We start from the raw sequence: 15,325 nt of genomic DNA on the forward strand, positions 1-15,325 counted from the left end.
AACCAGAGTGCAGAAGACAACAAACTGTGCAAATGCAAAAAAAAATGCAAACAATAGTAAATAAATAAATAAGAATAAATATCGAGAACATGACATGAAGAGGCATTGAAAGTGAGTCCATTGGTTGTGGGAATATTTCAATGATGGGGCAAATGCAGTTATCTCCTTTGGTTCAAGAGTCTGATGGTTGAGGGGTGGTAACTGTTCTTGAACACGGTAAACTAAGTCAAAACTAAGTAATGTAGGGTTCAAAGCAGGAATTGCTTCTGCGCATGTGTAATAGAGAGGATCAGGAACTCTCTCCCATACAAGGCCATTGAGATGAGGCAGACAGGAAATTTCAAAAGTGGGATTGATAAATTTTTATATGGCCATATTACTGATGATAAATAGCTTTCAACTGATGGTAAATAAAATAGTAGAACAAACTGAGGAGGCTGAATCTTGTTCTTGTGCTTGTGTAGAGTATCTGTAATGAGCTTCACGGGATTGAGGAATTAACTTGTTGGAAGAGTTCTTGTGGACATTGTTTTACAGCATAAATGATTCCGACCAAGCAGATTTTGTAAATATAAGATTCTCCAAAATGTTGTTCCTTGCTTGGCGGTTTTATTCCTTTTATAGACATAATAAATACAAATATTTTCAGATGAGTTCCTTGGAATATCAGTAAAACCTGATTTTAGTTTACTCCCATTATCTTTGTTCATCTCGAATTACTTTTTCTCTGCCTGTTATCTTTTCTTAATTATCATCGATTATTATTAACAGGGTGGAAAGTCTCTCAATCAGATATTTGTTTTGCGTGAACGGTGTGGATTAGACAGCAATCTCAGCCAGCCAATTCCAAGGTGTGATTCTCACACTGGATTTGAATGCACTCTAAAAGAGTAGATTACCAGGTAATTCTTTGTATTTACAGAAAAAAACTCAGTGAACATGTTTAATCTTGGTGGTCAGCCCTCCATTAGATTATAGCATTTGGAGTGTCATCTCAGGACATTTTATTATTTAATGAATATTATTGAAATGCAAGTTAAAAGGCAAGAAAGTGTAAATCTCCTTCAAAAACAAACGTTAGAGCTTTAATATTTGTAGAAAATGAAAATGGGTTACAGATGTCACTGACTGACTATAGTGTAGTGCTTCGTGTAATGCATTACAGCACCAGTGACCTGGGTTCAATTCCCGCTGCCGGTGCCAGTGATAATAAACCTGATTCTGATTCTGTCTATAAGGTGTTTGGACCTTGTAAATATATGCTGGTATTTATCTGGGGCACCATGGTAACGTTGGGTAGCATGATGCTACTACAGTTCGAGGTGTCAGAGCTTAGACTTCAATTCCGGCATTCTCCGTAAGAAAGTTTGTACGTCATTCCCATGAAGTGCGTGGGTTTCCTCCAGGTGCTCCAGTTTCCTCCCACAGTCCAAAGATGTACCTAGTGCGATTCTTTGAGGTAGACAAAGGAGATGCAGTGGACATGGTGTACTTGGATTTTCAGAAGGCCTTTGATAATGTGCCGCACATGAGGCTGCTTAGCAAGATAAGAGCCCATGGAACTACAGGGAAGTTACTAGCATGGGTGAAGCATTGGCTGAATGGCAGAAAACAGAGAGTGGGAATAAAGGGATCCTATTCTGGCTGGCTGCCGGTTACCAGTGGAGTTCCACAGAGGTCAGTGTTGGGACCGTTACTTTTTACGATGTACGTCAATGATTTGGACTACAGTATTAAGGGATTTGTGGCTAAATTTGCCAATGACACAAAGATAGGTGGAGGAGCGGGTAGTGTTGAGGAAACAGAGAGCTTGCAGAGAGACTTAGATAGTTTAGGGGAATAGGCAAAGAAGTGGCAAATGAAATACAATGTTGGAAAGTGTATGGTCATGCACTTTGGTAGAATAAATAAACGGGCAGACTATTATTTAGATGGGGAGAGAATTCAAAATGCAGAGATGCAAAGAGATTTGGGAATCCATGTGCAAGATACCCTAAAGGTTAACCTGCAGGTTGAGTCGGTTGTGAAAAAGGCAAATGCAATGTTGGCATTCATTTCTAGAGGTATAGAATATAAGAGCCGGGATGTGATATTGAGGCTCTATAAAGCACTCGTGAGATGACACTTGGAGTATTGTGTGCAGTTTTGGGCTCCTTATTTTAGAAAGGATATACTGACATTGGAGAGGGTTCAGAGAAGATTCACAAGAATGATTCCAGGAATGAAAGGGTTACCGTATGAGGAACGTCTTGCAGTTCTTGGGCTGTATTCTCTGGAGTTCAGGAGAATGAGGGGGGATCTCATAGAAACATTCGGAATGTTAAAAGGCCTGAACAGATTAGATATGGCAAAGTTATTTCCCATGGGAGGGGATTCTAGAAAAAGAGGGCATGACTTCAGGATCGAAGGACGTCCTTTTAGAACTGAGATGCGGAGAAATTACTTTAGACAGAGGGTGGTAAATTTGTGGAATTTGTTGCCACGAGCAGCTGTGGAGGCCAAGTCATTGGGTGTATTTAAGGCAGAGATTGATAGGTTCTTGATTAGCTGGGGCATCAAAGGGTATGGGGAGAAGGCAGGAGAGTGGGAATGAGTGGATGGAATGGCAAATGGCCTACTTCTGCTCCTAAATCTTGTGTTCTTATGGTCTTCTGGTCATTGTCAACTGTCCTGTGATTAGGCTAAGGTTAAAGCAGTGTTTGCTGGGCCCGAAGGGCCTGTCCGTGCTGTATCACTAGATAAAAATAAAATAAATATATTGGCCATCTTATTATCCAGCTGTATGAGTATTTCTTTTAGATGGCAATGCCAATACAACTTAGACCCTTAACATATACCCAGCAGCAACTTAGAAGCTGCAGCAAAACATCGCAATAAACACCTGGGTCTTCCGTCACACTTTGGACAGTATAATCGTAAAATGAGAACATTTGCATGATCTTGAGATATAGTGTTTATTTGAATCTAAAACCAGAGCGTAGCTCTACATGCGCATGAGGCTGCCGCCTGATTGAGCAATCACGTCAATGATGGTTCAGAAGAAAAACTTCCTTTTTTTGTGGTGTGAATTCGCATTACCCAGTTCTACTCACACAAACAGTACTTCCCCCAACCCAGCCCCACACTCCACCCCTCCACCACCATAAGCCCTGCCTATATATGACCCAGTGTGAGAGGAAGAAACATTACTGACAGCAAATGAAGCAGAATTTACAGAATCATCCAGAGCACATCAACCAGACAGACATGCCTGAGTTCATGCTCCCCTTGAAAGCATTAACCAAACAGAAGGACATCAATAACGGTGCTGCCACCAAAACTCAACTGACTGAGGAAAGGAAAGCAAAGTGTCTGTAAGCATTATCTTCTTACTATTACTCAAAAAGCACCCTAAATTATAACTTTGTGAGTAGATTTCATGAACTGTACTGCAAAACATAACTGACCCTTGCCTTTCAGACTGCACTTCAACAGATATTCTCTCTTTTATTTCAAAATTATTTAAAAACAAACCAGTAACTTTTTTTTACTAATTCAGTGTTAGATATTTGAAGTGATATTTTACATGTACATAGTGAGCTGCTTCACTTCTTGATAAAGTTACCAAGAGCAGAAGGGTGTGTGTAAAAACAGAAGTGTAGATAATAATGGATTCATACTTCAGTATAAATACTTTGCTGTTCATTGTGTTAGGATATGTAAATATCACACTCTTAACTTAGATCTAAAATGGAAAACAAATGCAAATTACCTGAAGAAAATAACTAACGTCATCAGAACTCAAATCAATTTTAATAAACGGACTTTATCTATAAAGCATAGTTTGCTGGCATTAGTCAATCAATAGCTCAGGTCATTTCAACAGCAGATCTGCAGAAGGCAACCTACTTTATTATACCTCATGCTGTATTTCCTGAACAAGCTTAACTAGGCTCTCTCTTAGTAACTTCCATATGACTGAGAATGATGTTTTAATTAAAATATTCTATCATTTGTATCTGAGTAAAGAAATGCTAAAGTCAAGAAGTCCAATTATTGGTTCTTAAGTATAGAATACAATAAGTTGGAGCAGAAGTAGAATTCTTCACCGTTCAGGTATTGCAGTTACTTAATTTAAAATAATATTGTGAACACTGACCTTTCTTTTTTACTTTTTCCTTAGACCCAAGGACTTGAAATCTCGCCTGCTTTCCATTTGGCTGAACTCTGAACCTCGACATCCAGCGTTAAGTTTTCTATCCAACATGTCAGGAAAACTGGATCTGTCCCTGGGGTAAGTATATTCTCTTTCATCAATTTTAGAAATTATTTCTAAATTTAAACATTAGGTGGTCATCAGACTACAGATTATAAAAGGGAGTACAGTATGGGAGCTTCATTATAATCATTGCACTAGCAGTATAATGTATATTTCAAAAACAAATTCACTGAAATGGGTCAGCTCCTTACTCCAGTATTTAAAAGTAAATTTGTACAAAATGGATATAAATTTCAGAACAAAATAGCTATTTTAGGCAATTGAAAGTTGAGTTGAATTTAGGAATAAAATATCCATGTAACTCAGTCTATTCTGTTTTCCATAGGATCACACTTGAAGAAGCAACAGAATGGTCTAAGTCTTTGGATATTCTCCTTGCTGATCCGTGTAAGTAATAATTCCTACTCTGATGCTGGATGATCACTACCAATGATTCCTTTCATGAATGTTCTCTCTAAATAACAAATCTAAAGTGATACTTTCTCTTCCTCAAGGTGGACTTGCAGCTTTCAGGGCATTCCTCAAGTCAGAGTTCAGTGAGGAGAACATTGATTTCTGGTTGGTCTGTGAGGACTACAAGAAGACCAAATCTACAGATAAACTGGGTTCCAAGGCACAACATATTTACAGAGAGTTCATTCGAAGTGATGCTCCAAAGCAAGTGAGTGCTTTTTTTTGTAAATAGACGTTGTATCTGGACTGAACTGCACAAGTAATGGTGGTAGAAATAATATTTTTTCCAGTAATTCAGTTGCATCTATTATTTTTACTACTATTATTTCAGTAAATTGATGCATTCGTTACAAGTATTTTACTGGTCTGTTCATTCTGAGTGTCACCAAGCCTTTATTAACTTCTGTGGCAAAACCAAAGAATGCCATTGTAGGTTGGTCAATCCCAAGAAAATCACCCAAAAATCTTTAACGTATTTAAGATCAGTGCCCAAGTGACGCAACTGTGAAATATGCTGTTATAGTTATAGTGCATCCTGTTCGAGTATCACTTCAAAGGAAATGTTTGAACTCTTACCAGTGCATTTCCAACTCTCTAATCGTTACATTTCAAAATTTAAGCTCTGCTTATCTAACAGAAATTTTCTAGCGCTTTTTGTGCAGTAATTAATAGGAAGAAGATGTGGGGTGAAAAAACAAATGTGTTTTTTTTATTCCATACTCACATCAGTCTTTTCACTCAGATTTCCACTTGTGTGGACATTCCATAATAAGGGATTATTAATAAGCATAGCTGGGAAAATGCATATTGGTATCTCCTAAAATTCTGCAGAATATCTTTATATTCCCTCCCTGAAAACAGTATGCAACTGCATGGTATTTCCAAGAAACCTCCTCAAGATAATAAGTCTGAGATTGATCAAAAATATACTTGACACTGAACTTCAAAGACAGCTTTGACTTTTTTTTTCATTCAGATTTGAACCCAAAGCAAATTTATGTGTACCAATGCTGAGTAAATCTAACACTACTGCAAGCTTGGTAGTTCAATATATGAATAGACAGCAGGGTGCCTAGTGGCTGAGTTGCAAGGAAGGGTTAGGGAACATTGTGTTGATCTGTCAGTAAAAGAAAACAAATTAACAACAGAAAAGCATCACAGTTATTTAACAGGTCATTTCCTGCATTTAAGGATTTAGTAGAACTGAAACTATAGACAGTTAGAGCTCGAAATCTTCATGACTCAATGCCAGAAAACAATTCATTTGGGCATCATGGGGAAATTCAGCACTCTGAACAGATGTACATTCTCAGATTTAGCAGGGTGTCAATTTTCAGACAAAAGTTACAGATTTTTTAATATAATGTTGAAATGAATGCAATTAAGTATTTATCTACTATCCTTTTCTAATATAGGTCAACATCGATGGCACCATGAGAGATTTGCTCAGCCGGAGTGTTTTAGTGCCAACTCCCCACTGTTTTGAGGGGGCCCAGAGAATTATTTTCAGTTTGATGGAGAAAGACTCCTACCCTAGGTTTCTAAAATCGGATGCCTACACAAACCTGATAAACAAGATACAAGCCAGCAACAATAACAGATAAATGAAGAGTTTTCACCAACAGTAAAATGATGAAAACATGGATGGTCAAGACTGTATTTCTCATATTTGTGTGTACCACAGCCCTGCATTGAACTAAAGATAAAATCTGCCAGGAAGCAGGAAAAGAATAAATAATGATTGTGACACAGTTAAATTCTTTCAGAAGAAGGGCAAGGAGTACTGCCCAGCTTCAGGGACAAATACATTTCCACGTGCTGTGTCATTTGTGTATAATTGTGAGGCTTCTCTCCAGGACCAGGACCATTTTCTTTTCTTTCACCAAAAGAATTACAAGGAGAACGTATGCCAAATTTGATTCAGTAGAGGGACAGTAAAATATGAACCTACCTTCCTCAGTCATGTTTTAAGATGAACTGGAAAATATTTCATCCGACCGTTGCATGCAAGCCATGTGAAACAGTTTAGGCCTGGATTGCTTTGCACTATGCTTCATGACAAATTGCATAATTACATATGATGATAAAAGTATTTATTTATTATTTCTGTTTCGTTTCTAATTTTAAATGAATAGTTAAGATCAATGTCGTAGGATCACAGTTTCTTTTAAAATATGCTTCTTTCAACAATGGTAGTGCCTGACCTCGGATCATCACAAGCATTTAGGTGACTTGTTAGTGAGAGCTTTTTACCAAGAGGTTAAGTGTGGGAAAGCTGAGAGCAGTTAATGCAATGATGGTATCAATTACGATATCTGCGCTGTTACCTCACTAACCATCATCCTGCAAGTTATTTTCTGCAGGGGCAATCCTGACCCAATCGTTAGAGTCAGTCTGAATGAACAGTTATTGTAATACCATTACTGAAGCTGGATTATAATCTTTTACTCATAAAGCAAAACTCCTTATGAGAAATATCATTGATAGAGTCATCATAGCAGTAACATGCCGTAGGATGACAGGGCAGTATAAATAGAACAATCCTCCTAACCCAATAAAGAACACGTGATCAAACAGTTGTTCAAAGGGACTTACAACTACCTGTCTGCCTGCCTTCTATATGTTCGAATGATTTCCTATTGACAATTGCGTTGGTCATTCAGCGATGTCACCTGCAGCACAGAGCATTATGATGGGGGATAGTGAATAGTTTGAAGGATATCTATTGTTTAGGGTAACAACTCATGCTTTTGGATCACACCACTTGTCCAGCAAAGAGATCATACTCACCTATTTTCCAGCAACATTATCAAAGATCACTTTACTTGAATTGGCTACACTTCTTCCATTAGATCCTAACAATTCTATTCAGTCTGACTAGTGATGCTAATGACTATAAAAGGGCAATAAAACATTTCCTGCAGTAACTAAACTGACAGGAGAATTCACTTTTTTTTCAGCTTGATTGCATTAACATGCAGCGAAGTATATTGTTCAGTCAGAGAACAGAGTTAACCATTTGCTCAAGGCCTTTGGTGTGTTCAGATAATGTTAACAAGCAGCTCGGTGGCTTTTTATAACTTGGGCCCTTCTCGGGACATGATGGCTGTGTAAACTATCCACACTAAAGAATAAATGGGTACTTGGCCCGAAAGGTCGACTGGTTACTCTTTCCCATCGATGCTGCCTGACCTGCTGAGTTCCTCCAGCCTTCTGTGCGTGTTACTAAACACTCATAGGCCATGAACATAGTAGACAGATATGAGAAAAATAGTCAAAGAAGTAATGTAATGAAAATAAATAATGTTGATAATATGTTTTGCTGTGCTCTACATTCGTCTGTTCACTAATTATGCAGAATATTAAATGAATATATAAAATGTGGCCTTGTACTTGACTATTTTCTGCACATTTTTACTACTACTGCTTCTCTACCTTCAAGCCAAGTCAAGTTTATTGTCATATAAACATGTATATGCATGCACAGGTACAATAAAAAACTGATTATGTGCCCAGTGTCACAGGCACGTAGCGTGAGACACACAGCTTTCACAAGAAAAACATAAACATACTGTAAACTATACAAATTATACAAGAAAGAATACAATTTAAAGAAAACAAATAACAAAGTCTATCATAGTGCAAAGTGTTGACATACCAGTGTAGTGGAGGTTGGTTCAAGAACAGAAAGGTTGAAGGCAGTTGGTTGTCCTTGAACTTGATGGTGTATGACTTTGGTCTTCTGTATCTCCTGCCCAATGGTAGCTGTGACAAGATGGCATGACCTGTATATTGGGGTTCTTTGATGACAGATGCTGCCTTTTAGAGGTAGCACCTCATGTAGATACTTTTGATGATGAAGAAGGATGTGCCCATAATGTATCAGGCTCAGTTCACAACATTCTGCAGCTTCTCAGCTTACATTCCTGGGCATTCAAATTGCCATACCAGATCACAAAGTAAAAATGATTTCAACAGTATCTCGGTAGAATGCCGGGTGATATGCTGAACATCCTTAACCTTATAAGAAAGTAGAGACGGCACATGAGTCTGGAACTATAAAGAGAAATGATCACTCCAACAGATTGTTTTTCTATCAACATAGGCTATGCAACATTGCCCTAGCAACAGGGAAATGTTACACGGAGGGGCTTTCTTTATGTCTGGCCTATTTGCCATCTTCCGTTGATCTCATCAAATGATACATCATCTACAACAGAACACAAACTAATGCTACAATATGAAGCTGGGTGCATGCAGAATAACACGTTCCAAGTAAAAAGATTTTAGTAAAATTATTTTTTTTATTGAGATACAATGTGGAATAGGCCCTTCCGGCCCTTTGAACCATGCCACCCAGCAATGGAGGCTACCTCAGTAAATATATTTCAGACAAAGTTAGATAGATTTTTGCATAGTAGGGGAATTAATGGTTAAGGGAAAAGGTAGGCAGGTGGAGATGAGGCAATGGCCAGATCAGCCATGATCTTATTGAACGGCGGAGCAGGCTCAACAAGCCAGATGGCCTACTCCTGCTCCTATTTCTTATGTTTTTATGTTCTTACCGCCCGATTTCATCTGAGCCTAATCACAGGACAAATTGCAACGGCCAATTAACAAACCAACCGGTATGTCTTTGGACTGTGGGAGGAAACGGGAGCACACAGAGAAACATGCAGTCACGGGCAGAACGTACAAACTCCTTACAGGCAGGAACGGGAATTGAACTCTGGTCCTCTGTACTGTAAAGTGCTGTGAATACCACTACGCTACCGTGCCACCCCCTTAATGTAATGTGACATGTCCCAAACTACAGTCAACATAGATTAAGAGGCAGAAGGGAAATAAAACTCCTTCTTACTATTGTATTCATGTGCATTCACAAAACAATGCAGAGAAAAGTATGTCTGAAATGACTATATAGTTGTAGTTAGCAATGCAGTTAGGAGCCATAAACTGAATATGGATGTTTTGTACAGTGAGCTGTTTATATAGCTACAGAGTTCTAAATAGCTCGTGCATATTTCTAAAATCTGTTTATTACAAAAAGTGCCTTCATGGTGGCAACCTTCAGCAGATTATTATGACCATAGTCCAGTCTCAAGAGGATGCTCTTGCCACAGCATAACTATCAATTTGAAATGATAAGGCAATTTCTGACCATGTTTGGTCGGTTAATGTGACATGCAGAACAGTAATGTTAGGAGGGATTATTCACCTTCTTTTACAGCTGAGTGCGTGGAAGAGGCGTGGCTACAGACTAAATTCATGTGCAGTAATAATTGCAAATTATTGCACAAGTAAGACCCACTGCCATGAAGATATGTAGTTCATTTATCAATACATCTGATGCAGATAAGCTCTAAACAAAGCAGACTGTTAAAAAAAACTGTACTAAATACATGAGTCTTTTATTTATTTGTCTTTTGGGCATAGGTCATTGCTGGATGGCCAGCAATTATTGTTTGTGCCTAAATGTTTCTGAGAAAGTAGTGAGAGCCAGCCTGAAATACTGTGGTCCTCCTGGAGAGGTCCTCCAACAATACATATGGGGAGGCAGGTCCTCAATGTAAACCTGACACAGGTGAAGGAGTAGCAACATACAGTCAGTGGCCACTTCATTAGGTATATCCCGTGCCTAATAATGTGGCTACCGAGTGCATGTTTGTAGTCTTCTGCCACTGTAGCCCATCCATTTCAAGGTTCGATGTGTTGTGATCGAACCATTGATGTAACGTGTGACTATCTGAATTGAACCAATTTGAATCTCTCAATTTGAACCAGTCTGGCCCTGCCTCTCTCATGAACAAGAAATTTTCACCCACAGAACTGCTGCTCACTGAATACTTTTTGAGTCTCAGACTATCCTTTGTAAACTCTAGAGATTGTTATGCATGAAAATTCCAGGAGATCAACAGTTTCTTAGATACTCAAACCACCCCATCTGGCACCAACAACCATTCCACAGTCAAAGTCACTTAGATCACGTTTCTTCTTCATTCTGATGATTGCTCTGAATAACAACTGAACCACTTGGAATGCTTTTATGCATTGGGTGGCTGCCATATGATTGGTGAATTAGATATTTGTGTTAACAAGCAGGTGTACAGGTGTACCTAATAGAATGGCCACTGAGTGTATTTCCCAGTCAGGATGATGTGAAACTTATAAGGGATCATGCACGTGGTAGTGATCCAAAGTGCCTGAAAGCTTTGTCCTTTTTGGTGTTAGAGGTTACGGGTTCAGCATTACGGCAGCATCATTTCTTGGAATTATCAATGCAGAGAAAACCAGCATTGTAAGCAACCAGCAGCGCCTAAACTCCTTCCCTTCCCCCTCACGGCTTTATACTGGCCCCCCTCTATCTACCTGAAACGTTGACCATCCATGTCCTTCCATAGTTGCCGCCGGGCCTGCTGGGTTCCTCCAACATTTTACTTGCTGCTCCACATTCCAACACCTGCAGTTTACTGCGTCTCCTGCTTCACCCTTTGGAGCCAATTACCCAGACATTTCAGTTTTAGCTTGTAAATTTGCTCAATAGCAGCATGATCATGTACTGTGGACTCTGTCTGGCATCTTTTAAAACACATTTCATGCTCATCTAATTGCGTGGTCAGAAAGGTTATCACCTCACTACGTCCACAAGGTGTCAGTATCAAGCATTTGTATTTCTGGTGTAGGGCAGATGTCAAAGTTTGAGCCATACACATTGTAAGCACACAACCTCAGTTGTTACCATGGCAGCATCACTTTGCCTAACAGGGGAGATCTGTGTACTTGGGTTTCGGTCTCATACAGATAGTTCAGATCCAACAGCTAACCCAAATAAGATTGTCCCTTGGGAGTTTGAAAAGGATTCCCATTATGCAACCAGTCAGTATTTGGCCAAAGGCACACTCTGTCCTCTTAAATTAAGCAGTATCAGCTGCAAAACCCATCAGCAAATGATTAGTAATCAGCTATTCCTACCAACTAAGTATTTCTTCTCTACAAATCTGTGCCAGATCAGACAACACTTCAGATCCCACAGCATTCTATGGGAAAACAGGATGTCTTAGATGGTCTAAAATAGTTCAAAGAATGTTCAAGCCATTGCTCATCGGGACAGATGCATTACAAACAAAATCTAACAGTGTTCTGCAAGGGAATAACTTGCTGGCATAACCAAGAGGATAAAATATTAAAATCTAATATCAAATGAATGATCAACTGGATAAGCATCAAAAACCTCAAACTCATTGAATTTAATTCGGGGATTTGGAGGTTTAATATCATTCAAGATAATGTTTCCTCAGTGAGGAAAATCTCCTTCTCTCTAAATCTGGAGGGGGAAAAAATCAATCAAAATGGAAAACATCCAAACACAAATTAAAATCTCACCTACGCAGTGAAGTACAAGTGCTAGACCTGTGCAGATATTTAAAAGACTGTAGAAGCATGTCCATCCATACGTTATCACAAATGTTAAAACGTGCATCAGGTATGCATTGTGGTGACTAAGCCCCTGGGGACATTCTGAATACACACAATACTTATGCATATTAGTCTTTGCCTGACTTTTGCAATGCGACAGGTGATGTTAGAATTTGTAACCAACTAGATTGTACAAGTCCTAAATCACATGTAATGGCACGTTTTTCTCAAGGTACTTAATTTTAGTCATAGGTAGTATGCCAAGGTGAGAGGTGGAAGGAGCTTTAAAAAGAGGTAAGTCATTCAGAACCTTGACTACTTTGGATACACCTTTGTTCCTTCCTCAGTAACTCCACAAGTCACGTATTACTCATTCTCACCCTAATTCTGAGAGTGGGCGATGCCTGCATAATTATCTTAATGTTGAGTGGTGGTTGAACAACAGCACCAGAGCAAAGTCTGAGTAATTTTTAATCAATGTATGTTACCGTGAGTTTCCTTTTCTTACAGCATTTACAAGAATTGCAATCAAATTTATGAAAAACCAATTATGAACAAAGATTGACAAAGAACCAATGTGCAAAAGAAGATAAATCATGCAAATAGTTTGAAAGAGTAAATAAGTAGGTTGTGTTGAGCTGAATGAAGTTACCCACACTGGTTCAGAAGCCTCACTGATGCAGAGCAATAACTGTTCCTGAACCTGGTGGTGGAGGGCTTAAAGGACTTTCCTGTACCCCCTATAAGGTTGTTTAATGTCATTTGATGTGCACAGGTATAAGTAAAGGCATCCATTAGTCTTGCGAGACCATGGATCTGCACCTGGAAAGTCTTCACTCTCCAGGGCGCAGGCCTGGGCAAGGTTGTATGGAAGACTGGCAGTTGCCCATGCTGCAAGTCTTCCCTCTCCACGACACCAATGTTGTCCAAGGGAAGGGCAAGGGCCGATACAGCTTGGCACCAGTGTCGTCGCAGAGCAATGTGTAGTTAAGTGCCTTGCTCAAGGACACAACACACTACCTCGGCTGGGCTCGAACTCACGACCTTCAGATCGCTAGTCGAATGCCTTAGCCACTTGGCCACGTGCCCACACACTTACAAGTGTAAGGAGAAGGAAATAATTGTTATTCTGGATCTGATGCTGCACAAAAAAAAACACAATAGATAAAGAACACATAATAATAATAAAAAACATACAATACATATAAATACATTAGATAGCTTATATACATAGATTGATCGTATGTCCATAAAGTGACACTAGGCTGAACATAAGGTGACTAATGGGAAATAATAAAATAGGGGCGGAGTTAGTGGGTGGAGGTGTTGATCAACCTCAGGGTAAGTAACTCTTTTTGAGTCTGGTGGTCCTGGCATGGATGCTACATAGCCTCCTCCCTGATGGGTGTGGGACAAACAGTCCATGAACAAGGTGGGTGAGACCCTTCATGATGTTACTGGCCCTTTTCCGGCGTCTTTCTGTATACATGTCCTTGATGGCGGGAAGGCTGTTGCCAGTAATGCATTGGACAATTTTAACTACACATCGTAGAGCATTCTTGTCCGCTGCAGTGCAGTTTCCGTAGCAAAGAGTGATGCAGCTTGTTAGGATGCTCACTGTTGAGAATCTGTAGAATGAAGTGAGTGTGGATGTGCAACGTGCGGCTCTCTTCAGCCTCCTCAGAAAGTAGGGGCAGTGGTAAGCTTTCTTGACTGTGTAGGATGTGTTCTGGGACCATGAGAGGTTGGGTTTGATGTACACTCCCATGAGTTTGAAACTGCTTGTAGTTTGCATTGCTGTGCCATCAATGTAAAGGGGGGTTGTGAGTGCTCCCTGAAGCCGACAACCATCTCCTTTGCCTTGTTGACATTAAGGAAGAGGTCAATTACCTGGTGCCAGTCCTTGAGCTCTTCCTGATTGCTTGACCGTACAGTTATGCATGAGCAGAGGGTTCAGCAGTCAGCTCAGCACATGGCCCTGGGCTGGGGGGAAACCATGTTAAAGATAATGGGGAAGGAGGAGCAATTGTACATCCTGACTATCTGGGGTCTGTTCATTAGGAAGTCCAACACCCAGTTGCACAGTGGTGTATTTAGAACAAAGAGCAGGAATTTGTTCACCAAGGTCCTGGGAAAATAGTGTTAAATGCCAAAATGAAATCCAGAAACAGTGTTCTGACAGACTTGCTTTCTAGCTGTGTCAGGGCCAGGTGAATGACAGATGCTATGACATCTTCAGTAGAGCAGTTCTGTCAATAAGCATTCTGGTGAGTGTCCAGTGTGGCGGGAATGGAGTAGTTATCAGCAGGTAGTAGCATAAAAAGGGTGTAGCCTGGGTAGGGGGGTCCTTGATGATGGATGCTGCTTTCTTGTGGCAGCTCTCCTTGTAGATGTGCTCAATGTTGGACAGGGCTATTCCTGAGATGGACTGGGTTGTATCCACCACTTTCTGTAGACTTCTCAGTTCTTAGGCATTGGTGTTTCTGTACTAGGCCATGATGCAAACAATTCGGAGACTCTCCACTGCACATCTATAGAAGTTTGTCGAAGTTTTAGGTAACGCGCCGATTCTTCTAAGAAAGTAGAGGTGCTGTCATGCCTTCTTTGTGATGGCACTTACATGTTTACGTGATAGCACATGGGGTTGACACATAAAGATCCAGGAGAACTGGAAGCAAGGTTCTCTTGCAAAGACTTAACACACAAACATGAACATACATGTTCGTATATACATGCACATTTATACGCATAGACACATACTCACAAAGTGTACATCTACACATGAGCCAATGCACAGAAACATAGAAACATAGAAACATAGAAAATAGGTGCAGGAGTAGGCCATTCGGCCATTCGAGCCTGCACCGCCATTTATTATGATCATGGCTGATCATCCAACTCAGAACCCCGCCCCAGCCTTCCCTGCATACCCCCGATCTCCGTAGCCACAAGGGCCATATCTAACTCCCTCTTAAATATAGCCAATGAACTGGCCTCAACTGTTTCCTGTGGCAGAGAATTCCACAGATTCACCACTCTCTGTGTGAAGAAGTTTTTCCTAATCTCGGTCCTAAAAGGCTTCCCCTCTATCCTCAAACTGTGACTCCTCGTTCTGGACTTCCCCAACATCGGGAACAATCTTCCTGCATCTAGCCTGTCCAATCCCTTTAGGATTTTATACGTTTCAATCAGATCCCC

General features: G+C 40.0%; 1 protein-coding gene across 1 annotated transcript; it reads left to right on the forward strand.

The window, feature by feature from the left end:
* Nucleotides 1-3,185: 3,185 nt before the first annotated feature.
* LOC134354700 (regulator of G-protein signaling 21-like) lies at nt 3,186-8,066 on the forward strand. The gene is made up of 5 exons (XM_063063842.1): nt 3,186-3,353; nt 4,163-4,273; nt 4,584-4,645; nt 4,753-4,919; nt 6,127-8,066. The coding sequence occupies exons 1-5, from the start codon at nt 3,199-3,201 to the stop codon at nt 6,313-6,315; spliced, it is 684 nt and encodes a 227-aa protein (XP_062919912.1). The 5' UTR covers nt 3,186-3,198; the 3' UTR covers nt 6,316-8,066.
* Nucleotides 8,067-15,325: the final 7,259 nt, after the last annotated feature.

Source organism: Mobula hypostoma, chromosome 12 (assembly GCF_963921235.1).
Source record: "Mobula hypostoma chromosome 12, sMobHyp1.1, whole genome shotgun sequence".
In the NCBI taxonomy this organism is placed as follows: Eukaryota; Metazoa; Chordata; class Chondrichthyes; order Myliobatiformes; family Myliobatidae; genus Mobula; species Mobula hypostoma.